General features: G+C 37.0%; 1 protein-coding gene across 1 annotated transcript; it reads left to right on the top strand.

The window, feature by feature from the left end:
- Positions 1-910: 910 nt before the first annotated feature.
- On the top strand, positions 911-16,244 carry LOC128241417 (collagen alpha-4(VI) chain-like). The gene is made up of 9 exons (XM_052958336.1): positions 911-1,021; positions 2,588-2,636; positions 7,950-8,047; positions 9,530-9,635; positions 9,865-10,042; positions 10,323-10,519; positions 12,653-12,718; positions 13,277-13,888; positions 14,127-16,244. The coding sequence occupies exons 1-9, from the start codon at positions 974-976 to the stop codon at positions 14,696-14,698; spliced, it is 1,926 nt and encodes a 641-aa protein (XP_052814296.1). The 5' UTR covers positions 911-973; the 3' UTR covers positions 14,699-16,244.
- Positions 16,245-17,191: the final 947 nt, after the last annotated feature.

Below are 17,191 nucleotides of genomic sequence, written 5' to 3'. Positions count from 1 at the left end.
ACAAATACTATATTGCAATACCGGAGATAATTTTACAATATCATCAAAATCAGTTCAACGGGGCTTACCCTTATAGCTGATTATGTTTGTTTATAATCTATGGTCAAAATTAAGCATTTAAAGACGGGTATTTTTGTTAATACGTTCTTCTTTCCCGCTGAGAGATTCAGGGCGAAAACCTTAATAGTTTTGACCAACGATTTAAAAAAAAAAATTGTACACGTCTTCTTTGTCCGTTTGTGTTATTTTTATTTTAAAATTTGTGATTTTTAACAAAAGTGATCTTCAGACATTTTTAAACTGCAGTAATGCGTAGTTATTTTAGGCTAGATCGTTGGTAGGAATGACCCCTTTGATAACAAAATCTGAAGTAAAAATAAATATTATTAGGTTAAATGTCACTAAATGTGTTTCAGGTCATATGACACCAAAGCAGAAGTTCATTCCTATCAAATAAGTGTAATACAAATTGTGCACATGTTAATATGCATGTATCAGTCTTAATCTGTGACCCTATTTAGTCTTATCTTCCGACGGAAGGCATGTTATGAGGTTAAATGATAAAAAGTTATCTGTATATTAATTATGTCAGGTCAAAATGTACGTAACATGATCATTTCAAGCTTGAAGACACCGGATGTGAGTTAAAACGATCGCCTAATAAGGACACATACTACTTTTTCCTTCCTGTTTATTGAAAATAAAGGGGTTTTATTTTATTTTAATTTAAACTATTGGACTTTACAACGAGCTATTTTAAACGTCCTTGTTTTTCAAGCGGATTTCACTAAATCACTTGAAAAATCTAACGAATAAACAAGTCGCTCACAAGCAAACAATTGATTTTAATTGGCATGGGATTCCGGTTTTCAGTTCTTAATTGCCTATATATACTGCCGCCTTACCAACACGTACAATTACCATTTCCTTCTGTAGTACTTGGAGCCGAAAGCACCAGAAAGTGTTGTCACATATGAGCGACTTATTACTTCGATCAAACATGGAATATATATTTATACTGGTATGTAACATTGATTTAACCGTTTTTCCCCATAAAACTATATAATGTGTCCGACAGTTGTCAGTAGTTGGATTTGTTGCGAGTAGGTGCCCTGACAAATACTTATTTGTTTAATCGTTTATTGAAATAAGAAGTAATTTAAACAATAAAAAAACATCGCAGATACAGCTGCTGAAAGCAGAAAAGGTTTTCTTCGATTCTTCACGCTCTCGCACAAGGTCGTGCATTATTGTATGCAACTTCATTCACAAGCACAACATAAATAAAGTTTAAACTAAAGACAAAACCACACTAAAAGCCAAGTACAAACTGTTTGAGCTCAACATCTTAGCATACACTGGTTTAATGTTCAACAGGGGTGAACACAGTTTAGTGTTATAAATGCCCACCTTTCACTTAAGAAGTCATGGGTTAAAGCTCCTCTTTGGCGCGTTTTATTGGCCTCTAAAAGAATAACAGTTCCGGGCCGTATTCAATAAAAGCTAAGATTAAACTTAAGTTTAAAGTGACACTCTTATTTAAAGTCTTTACATACACAAGTATACCAAACATATTTCGAGTAATAAACATTTAACTTCTTACGGAATAATGCATTAATGGAAAATACTAATTACTGGTAACAATATTGTTATCGTGCATTCAAAAGTTGAAAATGCACAAATATTAAATGATGGTGGGTCACAATTTTTCGGTGATCAACTTTCGTCTCATAAGGTAGAAATACCATGTGTGATGCCCCTTCCTTTCAAATTAAAGACGATATCGTTCATAAGAACCATTGTTTTCGATATTTTTTCATCCTTTTCCGTTAATCAAAACAATTGTATTTAGTGAATTTAGATTAAGAGTGCATGTTTAAGAGAATACTTCGAGTGTTTCGATTGAATTGTAACAAAGTACACGGTTACGAAACAGTGGCTCCAGCTCTTTTAGGAGCTGTATACAAAAAAGAGCCAATGACACTTCTGAGCTAGAGCAAAAGAACGAACATCATCATGAAAAGTAGTTATGACTCATTAGTTTATCTATCATTTTAGAAATCGGGGAATGCAGTGCCATATGAATATGTTTATTCGTCACACGTACTTCGGTTATTTTGTAAACATATTGTTTATGGAGTTATAAGACCGATTCTCCCATCAAACACATGCATGTTTACAAACGGAAGTAGAACATTTTCATTAATTTTCAGCCGAATTTCTCAAAAAAGCCCTCGTAATTGTCATATTAGATAAAATAACGAGCTGGAGCCACTGTTTCGCACCGGTGATAGTACTTACATGATAAGAACGATATTGAATACTATGGGCCCAAGGCCGCGTTTCATGACAGGATCTTACATCTTACATCTCTAGGTACGTTTTGGACGGCAGCAAGTTCGTTCCTGTCATTTCAATGACTTTGGTTTCAAATCTCAAAATGGTAAAAGCTCAATACACCCAAATATGAGGCAAAAAAAACGAAAATATGACACCAAGATTAAGATAACTGCCCTCTGCAAAATCGGTTAGTTTATTATCCTCAGCTGTCTGGAGCTAATATAGTACCGTGTCCACCTTTTTGCAGTCGTTGATTGGCCTCCTAGGAGCACCATCCAGTGGGCAGGACACCAAAGGTAAATAACCCTACCAACACCAACATGCAATTGATATGACGCTTCAATATGATTACGACCTCCCTCGATTAAAACTTGACTTGATATTACTTGATAACTATCTACCTTGTTTAAATAGGAAAATAATAAGTATAAGTACACGTGCATTTGTTTGTCTATGATTGTCACTAGACTAGTCCATTGGTTAAACAGCTATGAATATGTATATCAGGGTTGTTCGGCGTCAAGTCAAGTGTATAATTAGTGATGTCTAGTCTGAGTGTGTTTGCACTTGCGTATTTTCTTGACAACCTTTTTAGTTTTAGTTCATACTCTTGTCTCAATAACAGTGTAATTCGGAACTCCTCGGCCATTTTATCGAAAACAACTGCGAACGTATGCTGGTACATCAGTAGAAGTAGTTTTGAATAATAGTATTAATCAAATGTATTGTTTTAGCTTATTAATGTAGATCTGAGTTTAAATTGATTGCTAGTGAAGTGTATTATTGCAATCATAATTCAGATTCCAAAGAGTTCAGTCATTAAGTTTAACTGCTAAATTAAAATAACTTCGCGATCTACTTGCAGCGTAGTTAAAGCGATTTCTGACATTGTAAGCCGTCCATATACATCCGACGTTTTTCCGATAACAATGGCCGAGGAGTTCCGAATGTAGCAATGTATGTTTAATGCTTCATGGCTTGTTAATAATTAAACGCAGAAGACTCACGATAATCATTCTTGTCCCTACTTAATTTTGTGACTACTGTGGGCGTATTCATAAAGCCTGTTAGTGAAATCTTTCGAGTTTTTAACAAGAAATATTTGAAATACTCTCAATTTTTATGAACTTATTTCATATCCCTATATCATTTGGGCCTTTTTCTTGACTATTTTCTTTGAATATTAGGTTCCTTAAAATTAAGTTTGATTTACTAAGTTGAAATGTCTAACTAAGATATTTAATGAATACGCCCCTGGGTATGTACCCCAGAATATTGTTTTGGCATTATCCATTTGGAAATATAAACAACAATTTAAACCTTTTACAGATATTTTAAAAACAACTAATTTTCTTGCTTCTAGTTTAAGAAAATATGTTTTGCCTGCGTCAAAAACCTATTCTACGATGGCTACAAAATTCAAGTTGTATTGGCTGTTTTGCCTGCGTCAAAAACCTATTCTACGATGGCTACAAAATTCACGTTGTATTGGCGTATACGTTTGTCTCTATGGCATTTGCATGAAACCTTGTGTACAACTATTTGTATTGCTTCAAGTTACAGCATGGAAACTCCTGCATGCTCCCAGGAAAAATTCCTTACAAACTCCCTGGGTTGTATCACACAGAATGTCTCCTCCGAGACGATTCGATGAACGTGTCACTTCTAGTACGTGTACTAATGTATGTGTATCAATATATGTGTACTCCTGTATGTGTGTGTGTGTGTGTGTGTACCCCTGTATTTGTACTAATGTACGTGTACTAATGTATGTGTATTAATATATCTGTACTAATGTTTGTGTACTTATGAATGTGTACTAATGTATGTGTACTAATGGAGGTGTACTAATGGAGGTGTACTAATGTATGTGTACTAATGTATGTGTACTAATGAATGTGTACTAATGTATGTGTACAACTGTATGTGTACTAATGTTTGTGTACTGATGAATGTGTACTAATGTATGTGTACTAATGGAGGTGTACTAATGGAGGTGTACTAATGTATGTGTACTAATGTATGTGTGCTAATGTATGTGTGCAACTGTATGTGTACTAATGTATGTGTACAACTGTATGTGTACTAATGTTTGTGTACTTATGAATGTGTACTAATGTATGTGTACAACTGTATGTGTACTAATGTTTGTGTACTTATGAATGTGTACTAATGTATGTGTACTTATGTATGTGTACTAATGTTTGTGTACTTATGAATGTGTACTATTGTTTGTGTACTTATGAATGTGTACTAATGTATGTGTACTAATAGAGGTGTACTAATGGAGGTGTACTAATGTATGTGTACTAATGTATGTGTACAACTGTATGTGTACTAATGTATGTGTACAACTGTATGTGTACTAATGTTTGTGTACTTATGAATGTGTACTAATGTATGTGTGCTAATGAAGGTGTACTAGTGGAGGTGTACTAATGTGTGTGTACTAATGTATGTGTAAAACTGTATGTGTACTTATAAATGTGTACTAATGGAGGTGTACTAACGGAGGTGTACTAATGTATGTGTACAACTGTATTTGTACTTATAAATGTGTACTGATGTATGTGTACTAACGGAGGTGTACTAATGTATGTGTACTAATGTATGTGTACTAATGTATGTGTACTAATGTATGTGTACTTATGTATGTGTACTAATGTATGTGTACTAATGTATTTGTTTAAATGTAGGTGTACTAATGTATTTGTTTAAATGTAGGTGTACTAATGTATTTGTTTAAATGTAGGTGTACTTATGTATTTGTTTAAATGTAGGTGTACTAATGTATTTGTTTAAATGTAGGTGTACTAATGTATTTGTTTAAATGTAGGTGTACTAATGTATTTGTTTAAATGTAGGTGTACTAATGTATTTGTTTAAATGTAGGTGTACTAATGTATTTGTTTAAATGTAGGTGTACTAATGTATTTGTTTAAATGGAGGTGTACTTATGTCTGAGTACTAATGTAAGTGTTCTTATGTAAGTGAAGTAGTGTTTGTGAAGTTATGTGTGTGTACTTATGTCTATGTACCTATATGTTTGAGCACCTATTAAAGTACTCTGCACTAATAGGATAACCTCGGTTTCACCTGATTTATGCTCATTTTGTAAGTACAGATATAACCACATATCTTCTAGGTACATCCTGGGTACATCCTAGGTACATCCTAGGTACATCCTGGGTACATCCTAGGTACATCCTAGGTACATCCTGGGTACATCCTAGGTACATCCTAGGTACATCCTAGGTACATCCTAGGTACATCCTAGGTACATCCTAGGTACATCCTAGGTACATCCTGGGTACATCCTAGGTACATCCTAGGTACATCCTGGGTAACATCCTGGGTACATCCTGGGTACATCCTAGGTACATCCTAGGTACATCCTAGGTACATCCTAGGTACATCCTAGGTACATCCTAGGTACATCCTAGGTACATCCTAGGTACATCCTGGGTACATCCTAGGTACATCCTAGGTACATCCTAGGTACATCCTGGGTACATCCTGGGTACATCCTGGGTACATCCTGGGTACATCCTAGGTACATCCTGGGTACATCCTGGGTACATCCTGGGTACATCCTGGGTACATCCTAGGTACATCCTGGGTACATCCTAGGTACATCCTAGGTACATCCTGGGTACATCCTAGGTACATCCTAGGTACATCCTGGGTACATCCTAGGTACATCCTGGGTACATCCTAGGTACATCCTAGGTACATCCTGGGTACATCCTAGGTACATCCTAGGTACATCCTAGGTACATCCTGGGTACATCCTAGGTACATCCTAGGTACATCCTGGGTACATCCTAGGTACATCCTGGGTACATCCTAGGTACATCCTAGGTACATCCTGGGTACATCCTAGGTACATCCTAGGTACATCCTGGGTACATCCTAGGTACATCCTGGGTACATCCTAGGTACATCCTAGGTACATCCTAGGTACATCCTAGGTACATCCTGGGTACATCCTAGGTACATCCTAGGTACATCCTAGGTACATCCTGGGTACATCCTAGGTACATCCTAGGTACATCCTGGGTACATCCTAGGTACATCCTAGGTACATCCTAGGTACATCCTTTTAAAAAAAGATAGGGTAGGAAGGCTTTTTTTATTTCATTAGGCTTTATATAAGAACGTTATTGTCACCTTGGGGAATGGTGTTAAAGAAATATTCTGTGTAAAGCTTGAGACGTTTAAAATTTCATATTAAAACACACACTTATTTTTATTTATTATTTCCTTTTACAAATGACTATAAGAACGGTAGGTTCGGCGCTTATTTCGAAGGTAGGTTCTGGTAACCCGAAACAAATGTATTTATAAGCCTTAGTGTACTGCAAATAACGTTCAAGAATGAAAGATGTGAAATTACATAAGAAGTGGCATCTGTCGTCATGTGAATCACATTCAGTACTAACATATAAAGATGATTTGTCTGAGAAAATTTGTAGTTCGACGTGACATTTTATCTGCCATTCTTCTACCATCTGGAGACAAGCACCCTTCACGGTTCTATGCCTACCACTTTCCTGTTCTCAAGAGAAACACTTTAAGCAATGTTAAAATTAGCGTTGCCAGCTCTTGGAGGTCAGACAAACCCTATTATTTTCACTTGACATATATTGATAAAACGCTGCTGCAGAAGGGTATGGACGCTGATTGTTCTATCAATTACGACAGAAGTCAAATGGAATGTGTCTGGACCTGGATGTTTGCCCATTTGGGTTGTTGTTGAGTACTTCTGCTACATCCTCGTAAAAATGCATTGTTTACGCTACAAATAGTGTATATATCATAAGTATTAAGTTTACGCCGGTCGATTTTACCTATGAAACATGCGAACACCATTGCATGAAGTCATGCAGTCAACATAATCATAATTTAACACTTTATAACTATATTTAAGGAATTAATTGCGGGGTTAATGTCATTATCGGGGTATGAACGCAATTGGGTTGGTCAATGTGTGAGTGGAGTCCGAAGGACTCCACGCGTACTTTGACCAACCCAATTGCGTTCATATCCCCAATAATGACATCAACCCCGCAATTCATTCCTTATATTTACACCAAAAGTTCATTATTTCATTCAAGAATTGTTAAAAAAATACTTCATTTCATATAAGAAAACCTTTCAGTTATCCGTTCTTACCCATTCTGTAAATAGAACGACCCGACTGTAACCGGAAACATTTTTTTCAAATGACGTCACAATAACGCGGGAAAAGATCAACCACATTAAATCACTTTAAAACGTAAAATTGAAACACTTATAGCAACAGTACATTTAAAATATAATAAATTACCACTTTTAAAAATGTTGATTTATGTTTTACGGGACCTGCTGACACAATACAAACAATATCAAGATCAATAGTTTTCATGTATATTGTTATGCGATGAATTGCGATCCGAACATATCCGAAGATGTTGCGTTCATCGATTGATGAACGCAATTGCCGAAAGGCAGTTCATTTAAGGAATGGAAGTCGAGGTGTAAATATACTCTGTTATAACTTTCTTTAAAATTATTTTATTTTAAAACTGCTCCCCAACTCTAAAATAATACACCATTTCCGTATTTAGAATGCGAGATCGAGCCGGCGGACGTCGTGTTTGTCCTGGATTCTTCCTACAGTATCTGGCCACCAGACTTCTACAAAGAGGTCACATTCATGGAGAAGGTAATGGATATGTAACCATTTAATTCTCTTGTCAAAATTCAGGTTTTGAATCATTGAATGATCGCAGATTTAACTCCAATTATCCAAGTACATTGGACTGCCGCTATCAGCAATTTGACGTATACTCGTCATATAAATTAAATCGTCGAACTGAAGAGACCGGCCACTACCCCAAGCAAAGCTTCCGAACATGTATAAGTTGCATTGGTTTCTTGTCAATTAAATTACACTTGCTGAAACTAACGGAGACCAACAAAACTCGTTCAAGAGTTGAAACTAATTTGCTACCTCTTGCAGGGGCGAATCCAGGAATTGCCGAAAGAGGGGGCGTAACTTAGGGGTGCAAGCTTTAGACATGTGCAAATCCCTCAGAAATGAAACACATATAGCTTAAAATCTTAGCACGGTGGTTTGGGTGTACTCACCTAAGAAATTTTTAACCATTCAAGTCCGAAATGGTGTATTTTAAGCGTATTATATTACTTTATCTTCGATATTGACATAAAAAGTAAACTTGGCTTATAATCCGCTAATGTCTTCGGTGCACAAAGACATTTCGATCGTGCTTTGTTTAACTGATTGAAGAGCACATTTACTGAGTCATATGTAAACGGCACTGGAACCGGATTTTCAAACTCAATCATTTTTTTAAAAAATCAAAAAAAAATCTTATAATTCCTTACTAAACATTATAATACCGAATATGTAAAAAAATATTGAAAAATATTTTTTTTTAAATATGCACAGTACAAAGTGCATATCTAAAAAAAAATTCAATATTTTTTTACATATTCGGTATTATAATTTTTAGTAAGGAATTATAAGATTTTTTTGATTTTTAAAAAAAATGATTGAGTTTGAAAATCCGGTGCCAGTGGTAAACGGTAGTATCGAATATCACTGCATAAAACAAATGGTATTTAAATAATATCAAGACAATTAAGCGTAGATAAGCACGCTTAAAGCGATCGCTGTCCAAACACCACTTTCGATTATCGCTCAATAACAATTTCTTTGCAAAGTCCGTTTCGGTCAGTAAGGACATGTGTACGATGTTCAGGCTCCGAATTTTAATACGAGTTTTTTAAAAGCACATTATTAAGTGAATGATTACACTATCAATTTGTACCAACTCGGTGACAAATAAGAAAACTAGTTTATATTTTATACGGTGTCTATATGTACTTACCTTGACGGACTCCACTTGAACTATCAATAAAACTCTTAAACTATTGTCAGTTTAAATATAAGATAAAGTTGTGTCGGTTATCCTTTGAAACCTACTATTTTCGCTGTACATTAGATTGTATGTAATCCAAGAGGAGTGCTTTTAGCAGAATGGAATGCCTGGCGAATGTCTACTAAAAATAGGAAATATTTCGAATGCGTATGCTCGACAATAACCTCATAATGAGTTTATTGCATATTTAAATATATGAAGATCGCCATAAACGGATCAATAAAATGAATGAACAATTGTAGGTCATTGAGACGTTCAACGTCGGCCCCGGACGTCAAGACACCCGTATTGCGGCCCTGACGTTTGGACATAGGGTCTGGCCAAAATTTTACCTCAACACCTACTTTGGTAAAATCGCTTTGCTTTCTTTCAAGGTTGTCCAGATGTAAAATTTATAAATTATGTATTTGTATTGATCTCTGTTGTTCTTTATACCAAACATCAATTCTGGGCTGATTTGTGTATTAAGCCATAAAACCATTAACAACCCGCACATCTGTACTAGGTTCCTGGTGATAAGACTCACCAGGAAGCAAATATCATACGTTTGTACTGCATCATCTTATTTTTTTCTCAGACAAGACACGGATGTTGCGGGCGGCTAAGGCTATAACCTACGGCGAGGGACAGACGACCAACACAGGGGACGCCCTCGCCTTCGTGCGCAACATCATGCTCGAAAGACGGGCAGGTGCGCGAAATAACACGACCAAAATCGTCGTTGTCGTCACGGACGGGATGTCCCAGAAAACCTGGTAGGGTCCAGTGGTCGATTGCAATTCATGTTATGTTGTTTGGCAGGATGACCAAACGTTGGATGCTTTAAAAGAACATTTGGAACTGCTCCCAAAATAGTCCATAAAGCAATACATTGTCCAATTACGCACATGTGTTCAGGGTTCGATTCAATTCTTAACAAAAATTACATTATTAAAAATGTGAACCTTTTTCTATCCTCATGCTTGCTTAAATTGCTTTTTGAACATGTACTTAATATAGATATTGGTATTCATGTTTTACTTGATACGTACCAAGGTTCACCCAGGAAGTTGCCAAGACCCTCCAAGACGAAGGGGTTTTCCTGTTTGCCGTCAGTGTGGGCATGCGTCTGGATAACCGGGAACTAGCAGGCATCGCAAGTGACCCTGACGACCAATACTATTTCAGCATCGACAAGTACTCTGAGATGTCCTATATCAAACGGACCATGGAGCAGCGGATATGTGCGCAGAGTGAGTCTGTAATTATTATCACAGGGGCAGGCTACGTTGTTATGCCACACCGCAATGACCCCCTCCCCTCCCACCTCCAAATATGTCGTTAAAAAGCTATACATAGCTTATGTTTCAAATATTATACATAGAATCCGACAATAAACAAATATTGACTTGAATTATCAATAACAATAAAGGCGAAAACATACCTAGGTTTCTAAATACTTTTGGGTGGACTGTAAATATTACTTAATCAAAAAAGAAAGGTATCATTATATAATACAAACAATTACGGAAATGGATGGCGCCCAGACGGGTGGGGGATAACTTCCGAAATGCAAACAGTCTTGGCCGGATAGGGCAGACATATTTGTTCAACATTAAATACTTAAATGACTTTGATTCATGAAGTCATCGAAGCAATAATTCATTTAAGCAATAATATGTTGTTGTTGTTGTTGTAGTTAGTGTTGGTGTTGTTGTTGTTGTTGTTGTTGTTGTTTGGAGAAATGTTTTTGAAGTAACTTCTACTGTAAGCCCGAAAATAGTTGCGGGCTTGAAACACGAAATTATTGTTCATGCATTATAATTGCTTTTATTAGTTCTACGAACGCAAGACATTCTTCAAACGATTGTTGTCAGTTGTTCTTATCACCTATAAATACTTGACTGGGCAGCTCAAACGGTACAACTGTCTTATGAATGATTCAAAGGGAAGGAGATATTTACTAGCCTACACCACTCATAATTCCAACACTCTTCGACTGACCACTGACGTCCGTTGCCAAAGGAGTTAAAAGATTTAAAATATTCATAACAATCGTCGAAAGAAAATGTTTTGCTTCTGGCGTATTACACCGCCTACAAGCAAAAATTCTTCTCTTCGAGACAATTCCGTGCAAATTATGCGAGTTCGAGATGGGTTGCTTATTTCTTTAGCCCGTAGTCAGACATTTATGACATTTCATGTAATTCATATATTTTCCGTGCCGTCAGTTTCTGTAGAAACACGAGACCCACGCCAGTCACATATGTTAGGTCTCGTTGAAGCTTATTTAATAGGGAAGTCTTGCATGTTTTACATACTGGCTGCTAGGGGGCGCCAAGGTCAAGATTAATGTTTGAAGACTGCACGTTTGAAAAATGTTTCTCACATAGACCACTAAGGAAATAGATGTGGTATAACCAGCGTCGCGACGTTTGACAATTAAGATTGATGTATATCAAATTATGTACTTTGATCTGCAATATTGCAGAATGCCACGGCGCTTTACAAGTCGCGTCAAAGAAAATGTTTGGTGAAGATTGTTTTCTGATACATGAGTTGAAAAACTAATTTGATTAATTGACAAAATGAAAGCATTAATTAACAAAATGGTAAACACAACTATGTAAAAGCTGCACTTTTACAGATTGACCATCTTAACAACTTTTTTTTTATTTTTTTGGCTTGGAAAGAACAAAATTTTGCGTAAATATCTCCAAACCAATGATATAAGATTGCTGACAAAAAATCAGATCGTAGATTTTTATATTTTCGTTCGAAAATTAATGTTTTATGGCTTAAGCCGTTACTAACGGTTTAAGAAAATTGCATAAAGCATCATTTTTTGTACTTAAATATAATAATCTGTGATCTGATTTGTTGTCTTGGAAAGAGCAAAATTTTGCGTAAATATCTCCAAACCAATGATATAAGATTGCTGACAAAAAATCAGATCGTAGATTTTTTATTTTCGTTCGAAAATTAATGTTTTATGGCTTAAGCAACGGTTTAAGAAAATTGCATAAAACATCATTTTTTGTACTTAAATACAATAATCTGTGATCTGATTTTTTTTGTCAGCAGTCTTATATAACTGTATTTTCGTAAAAATTGGTTCGTTCCAAGACAAAAAATAAAAAAGTTGTCAAAACGTTCAATCTTCGAGAGCACAGCTTTAAACGTCACTGTAAAAATTAGACATAGAAAAACATAAATGAAACATGTTCTGGTTATATATGTTATTGTTTTTAATTTTTGAGCGGTGAATATACTGACCCTGTACTTATACAAACATTCATGCAAGACAACGACCGCTCCAATATTACTAGGTTATATTGAAAATAAGTGATGTAAATAACTTTTTGTTTTTGTTTACTTTCCCACAGGGTCCCCCGAGAACATCACAGATACAACGGCAGAATTCAAAGGAACGGAGGAAGTCCTCATTCTAGGTACGTCTATACGACAGATAACTGGGCTTATAATAATAGTAACGCATTGAGTCCCTTGGGGCCATGGTTTCAAGTCCGAGTCTATTCTAAGACTCAGACGCAATTTTACTTAATAAGAAAGAATCATACTTATTATATTAGTTTTACCCAAACAATGTGAATCATTCAGACTTGAGACTGTTCGTAGTCGTAGTTGGAGACTCATATTCGACATAGATTAAATAATCGTCATGGTGAAATGATTGTTTTAAATGTCCTCTTCTAATTACGACTTTATTACAATACATGTATATGCATTCAAAATTGAGACCCTTGTCTTGAATGTGTTCATATTTTCAGTGAGCATTAAATGCTATTGTGCTGGGTTTTTTTAGTGTGTTTTTTTTTTAAAAATCAGCATAGAAAAGAAGGCAATTTTCTACCTAGTGGAAAAATCAACCAACGTTGCTTTATGGCTATGACACGTGGACTTGTCATGTTGTCAGATACGTACGGTTTGCATATTTGATTGCTGCAATGTAACATGCGCTTCATGCAGATTTACTACTTTACTTCCAGACTGTGACGGGAAGGCCGCCGACATTTATTTCGTCATTGACTCCTCCTACAGCATAAATTCGGAAAACTTCGCGAAGGAGATGGAATTTATTCACAGTGTCGTCGACGTTCTTGACATTGGGCCGAACAAAACGCGTGTCGGCGTTATGACGTTTAGCGATGACGTCGAGTTTCTTATCCGATTGGAGCACAATTTGTCGAAACAAGAGCTTCTGATGTTCTCAAATAACGCAAAATATGTCGGTGGTGGCACGGATACGGCGAACGCGTTACGTCGATTACGTGAGGAGGGATTTTACGGGAATACCGTACAGGAACGTGATATCGTTGCGAGAATAGCTATAATTCTTACAGACGGTCTATCTGTATCACCGGAATCTACGGCGACGGAGGCTAACATGCTAAGAAAGGTCGGTGTTCAAATTTTCTCCATCGGGATCGGTGAAGGTATAGACAAAAAGGAGCTTATCGACATCGCCAGCAAGCCAACTGACAAGTACGTCCTACACGTGGATGATTTTGGCGCGCTGATGAACATCCGTCTCAAGCTGGCCGCCCGATCGTGCACCGTTGAGCCAACCAATGGGAAACCGTTCGCTGGGGACCAGGCTGGTGAGAACTGTTACCATTGTTTTTATATCATATAATACAAATTAATATCTGGGAATATACAGTTGAATTCTTAGATGTGTTCAAGTCCATTCTACAAATGCATGCTTATATCATTCATTTGATGTTGCAATACAAGGCCTTAGGGTAGATACAAACCTTCACAACCCCGACATCCGAGCATACTTATTAACATTAGGTATACTTGTCCATTTACTATAAGCTTCTGTTCTCGTTGCAGTATGCCACCCGATGAAGGACACAGACTTACTGTTTGTATATGACGCGCTAGAATTGGGCAGTTGGCGATCCCAGGCCATCTCTCAGTTCGTCGAGAAGAGTCTTGCTTCCTTCAACCTCGTCACAGACCGCTTCCGTGTAGGCAGGGAGATCGAAAACTGTCCGCGAGGTAACATACCGCTAGGTGGCGCAATGCACCCATCAGATTTTGGAGCTGTTCACTTTTCGTCGTTTACGGACTTATTGAACAAGGTTCACCGAATGAAATTCTCGAGAGAAAATGGCGGGAGAGAAAACACGACAAAAATGGTGGTGTTGTTTGTTGACTCCTCGCAGAGAATGAATTATGAAACATTTTTGGCAGCCAGAAACATCAAAAACAGTGTGGATTACTTCTTTTTGGTGTCAGTCGGCAAGGGTATGTACAATAGACAGTTCGAGGAGTTATCGGGCAGTGGGTATACATTGAAAACAGAATACGATGCCTTAGCAGACCAGTCGAACATTCTCATGACATCTGTCTGTGACTTTTTCTTCACTAGTTCATTTGATCAATTTGACTTTGGATTTTAACATAACCGGTGCCTTATGAATAGTAGTCACTAGCTAGAACATCACTAATATGTGATTATATGGGATAAATGTTTTATAGATGTATGTACAAGGTAGGTTCAATAAGTTATGACCTATTTACAACATGGTCACTTTTCAAGGTTCAAATTTGAATGAAAAATGCGGGTCAAAAAGGCTTACTTCCAAAAAACAACTAGCACAATAAAGGCCCAGTACCATAAAGGCCCAGTACCATAAAGACCCAGTACCATAAAGACCCAGTACCATAAAGGCCCAGTACCATAAAGACCCAGTACCATAAAGACCCAGTACCATAAAGGCCCAGTACCATAAAGGCCCAGTACCATAAAGGCCCAGTACCATAAAGACCCAGTACCATAAAGGCCCAGTACCATAAAGGCCCAGTACCATAAAGGCCCAGTACCATAAAGACCCAGTACCATATAAAGGCCCAGTACAATAAAGACCCAGTACCATAAAGGTCCAATATAAAAATAAATACATTTGTGTATTTGTCTGAGGTTTAACGTTCATTTCTGTGGAAAAATATAACATTCAAAAATATAATAAGTGTGGTTACTTTTTGTTTAAAACATCGACCCTAGTTAAAATAGCAAACTTTCAATAGTTCAATACTACACAGGTTTAACAGGACACTGTACAAAAATACAATATAAAATGTAAACGTATAACTAAGTATTGTAATTGCATTGTACAAGTAGTATTAATGAACTAATTACAATAAATCAACATTTTTCAATCGTTTTCGTGCATAAACTATACATGTTCATACTGTACCTTTCGGATACTTGGCTTTTTCACCCATAATGAATGTAATTGTTTGAACGTTAGTGCGTTTATGCGTTAGTTGTATTCCCACGTTGTTTGTATGTACTTTTGTCCTAAATATATTTTGATATCACATGTAATGGGATAAGAACTAACTTAGAATTAGTCACTCCCATGTTGCGAATGCCCTGTTTATCCACGTTTTGTAATTTTATGTTAGAATGTTTTATAGGCTGTATTTCAATGCAAGGGAGGGAATCTCCCAATGTTTCCAGGATAGTGCTAACAGTGGAGAGGCCCTTCCATTCGCTGAACGCATCTTCTCGAATACGTCCCTTATAACAATATTAAGATTACAACACTATTTTAATTTAGTATAATTTGTGTAATATTATTAATCTAAAATGATACTTACTGAAATAAGATGTTTAAATATGTTAGGTTTACGAGGAACTGAGGCCAGGGGTCATTTCGCGAACACACGCAAAGCCCCTTATGCTTAGCTCACTATCTTTTATTTGGTATTATATATATGTTATTCTCATTTTGAAAAAAGCTCTTAGAACTTTTACTGGAGTTTTCTATATGATCACACGATAAAATATTGTATTTCTTGTAAATTAAAGTTTAAAAAAGTTATTTGGCTAAATGAAAAAAGATTCTTGTTCCGTTTAAAATGTTTTTCGAGAAATTTATATCAGAGATAAAAATATGTATTGGTTTGCTCTTAGTTTATTTAATAAAATAGTATACTCAGTGTTGGCTAGTTTTACATGGAACATCTCAAAACAACCCCGGCTATCCCCGGTATACCACCCGGACCTTGGGGGCGCGGTTACAATTGACTGGTGCATTATACGTGGAACATCTCAAAACAACCCCGGCTATCCCCGGTATACCCCCGGACCTTGGGGGCGCGGTTACAATTGACTGGTGCATTATACGTGGAACATCTCAAAACAACCCCGGCTATCCCCGGTATACCCCCGGACCTTGGGGGCGCGGTTACAATTGACTGGTGCATTATACGTGGAACATCTCAAAACAACCCCGGCTATCCCCGGTATACCCCCCGGACCTTGGGGGCGCGGTTACAATTGACTGGTGCATTATACGTGGAACATCTCAACACAACCCCGGCTATCCCCGGTATACCCCCGGACCTTGGGGGCGCGGTTACAATTGACTGGTGCATTATACGTGGAACATCTCAAAACATACTCAGTGTTGGTGAGTTCTACGTGGAACATCTCAACACATGCTCAGTGTTGGCCCGTTATACGTGGAACATCTTAAAAAACATGCTCAGTGTTGGTTGTTCTACGTGGAACATCTCAAACCCTACTCAGTGTTGCTTAGTTATACGTGGAACATCTCAACACATACTCAGTGTTGGTTAGTTCTACGTGGAACATCTCAACACATGCTCAGTGTTGGTTGTTTTACGTGGAACATCTCAACACATACTCAGTGTTGGTTGTTTTACGTGGAACATCTCAACACATACTCAGTGTTGGTTGTTTTACGTGGAACATCTCAACACATGCTCAGTGTTGGTTGTTTTACGTGGAACATCTCAACACATACTCAGTGTTGGTGGTTCTACGTGGAACATCTCAACACATACTCAGTGTTGGTGGTTCTACGTGGAACATCTCAAAACATCTCAAACATGCTCAGTGTTGGTAAGTTACACGTGGAACA

The sequence above is a fragment of the Mya arenaria genome, chromosome 7, assembly GCF_026914265.1.
Source record: "Mya arenaria isolate MELC-2E11 chromosome 7, ASM2691426v1".
Classification (NCBI taxonomy): domain Eukaryota; kingdom Metazoa; phylum Mollusca; class Bivalvia; order Myida; family Myidae; genus Mya; species Mya arenaria.
This window is presented reverse-complemented; position numbering and strand designations above follow the sequence as displayed.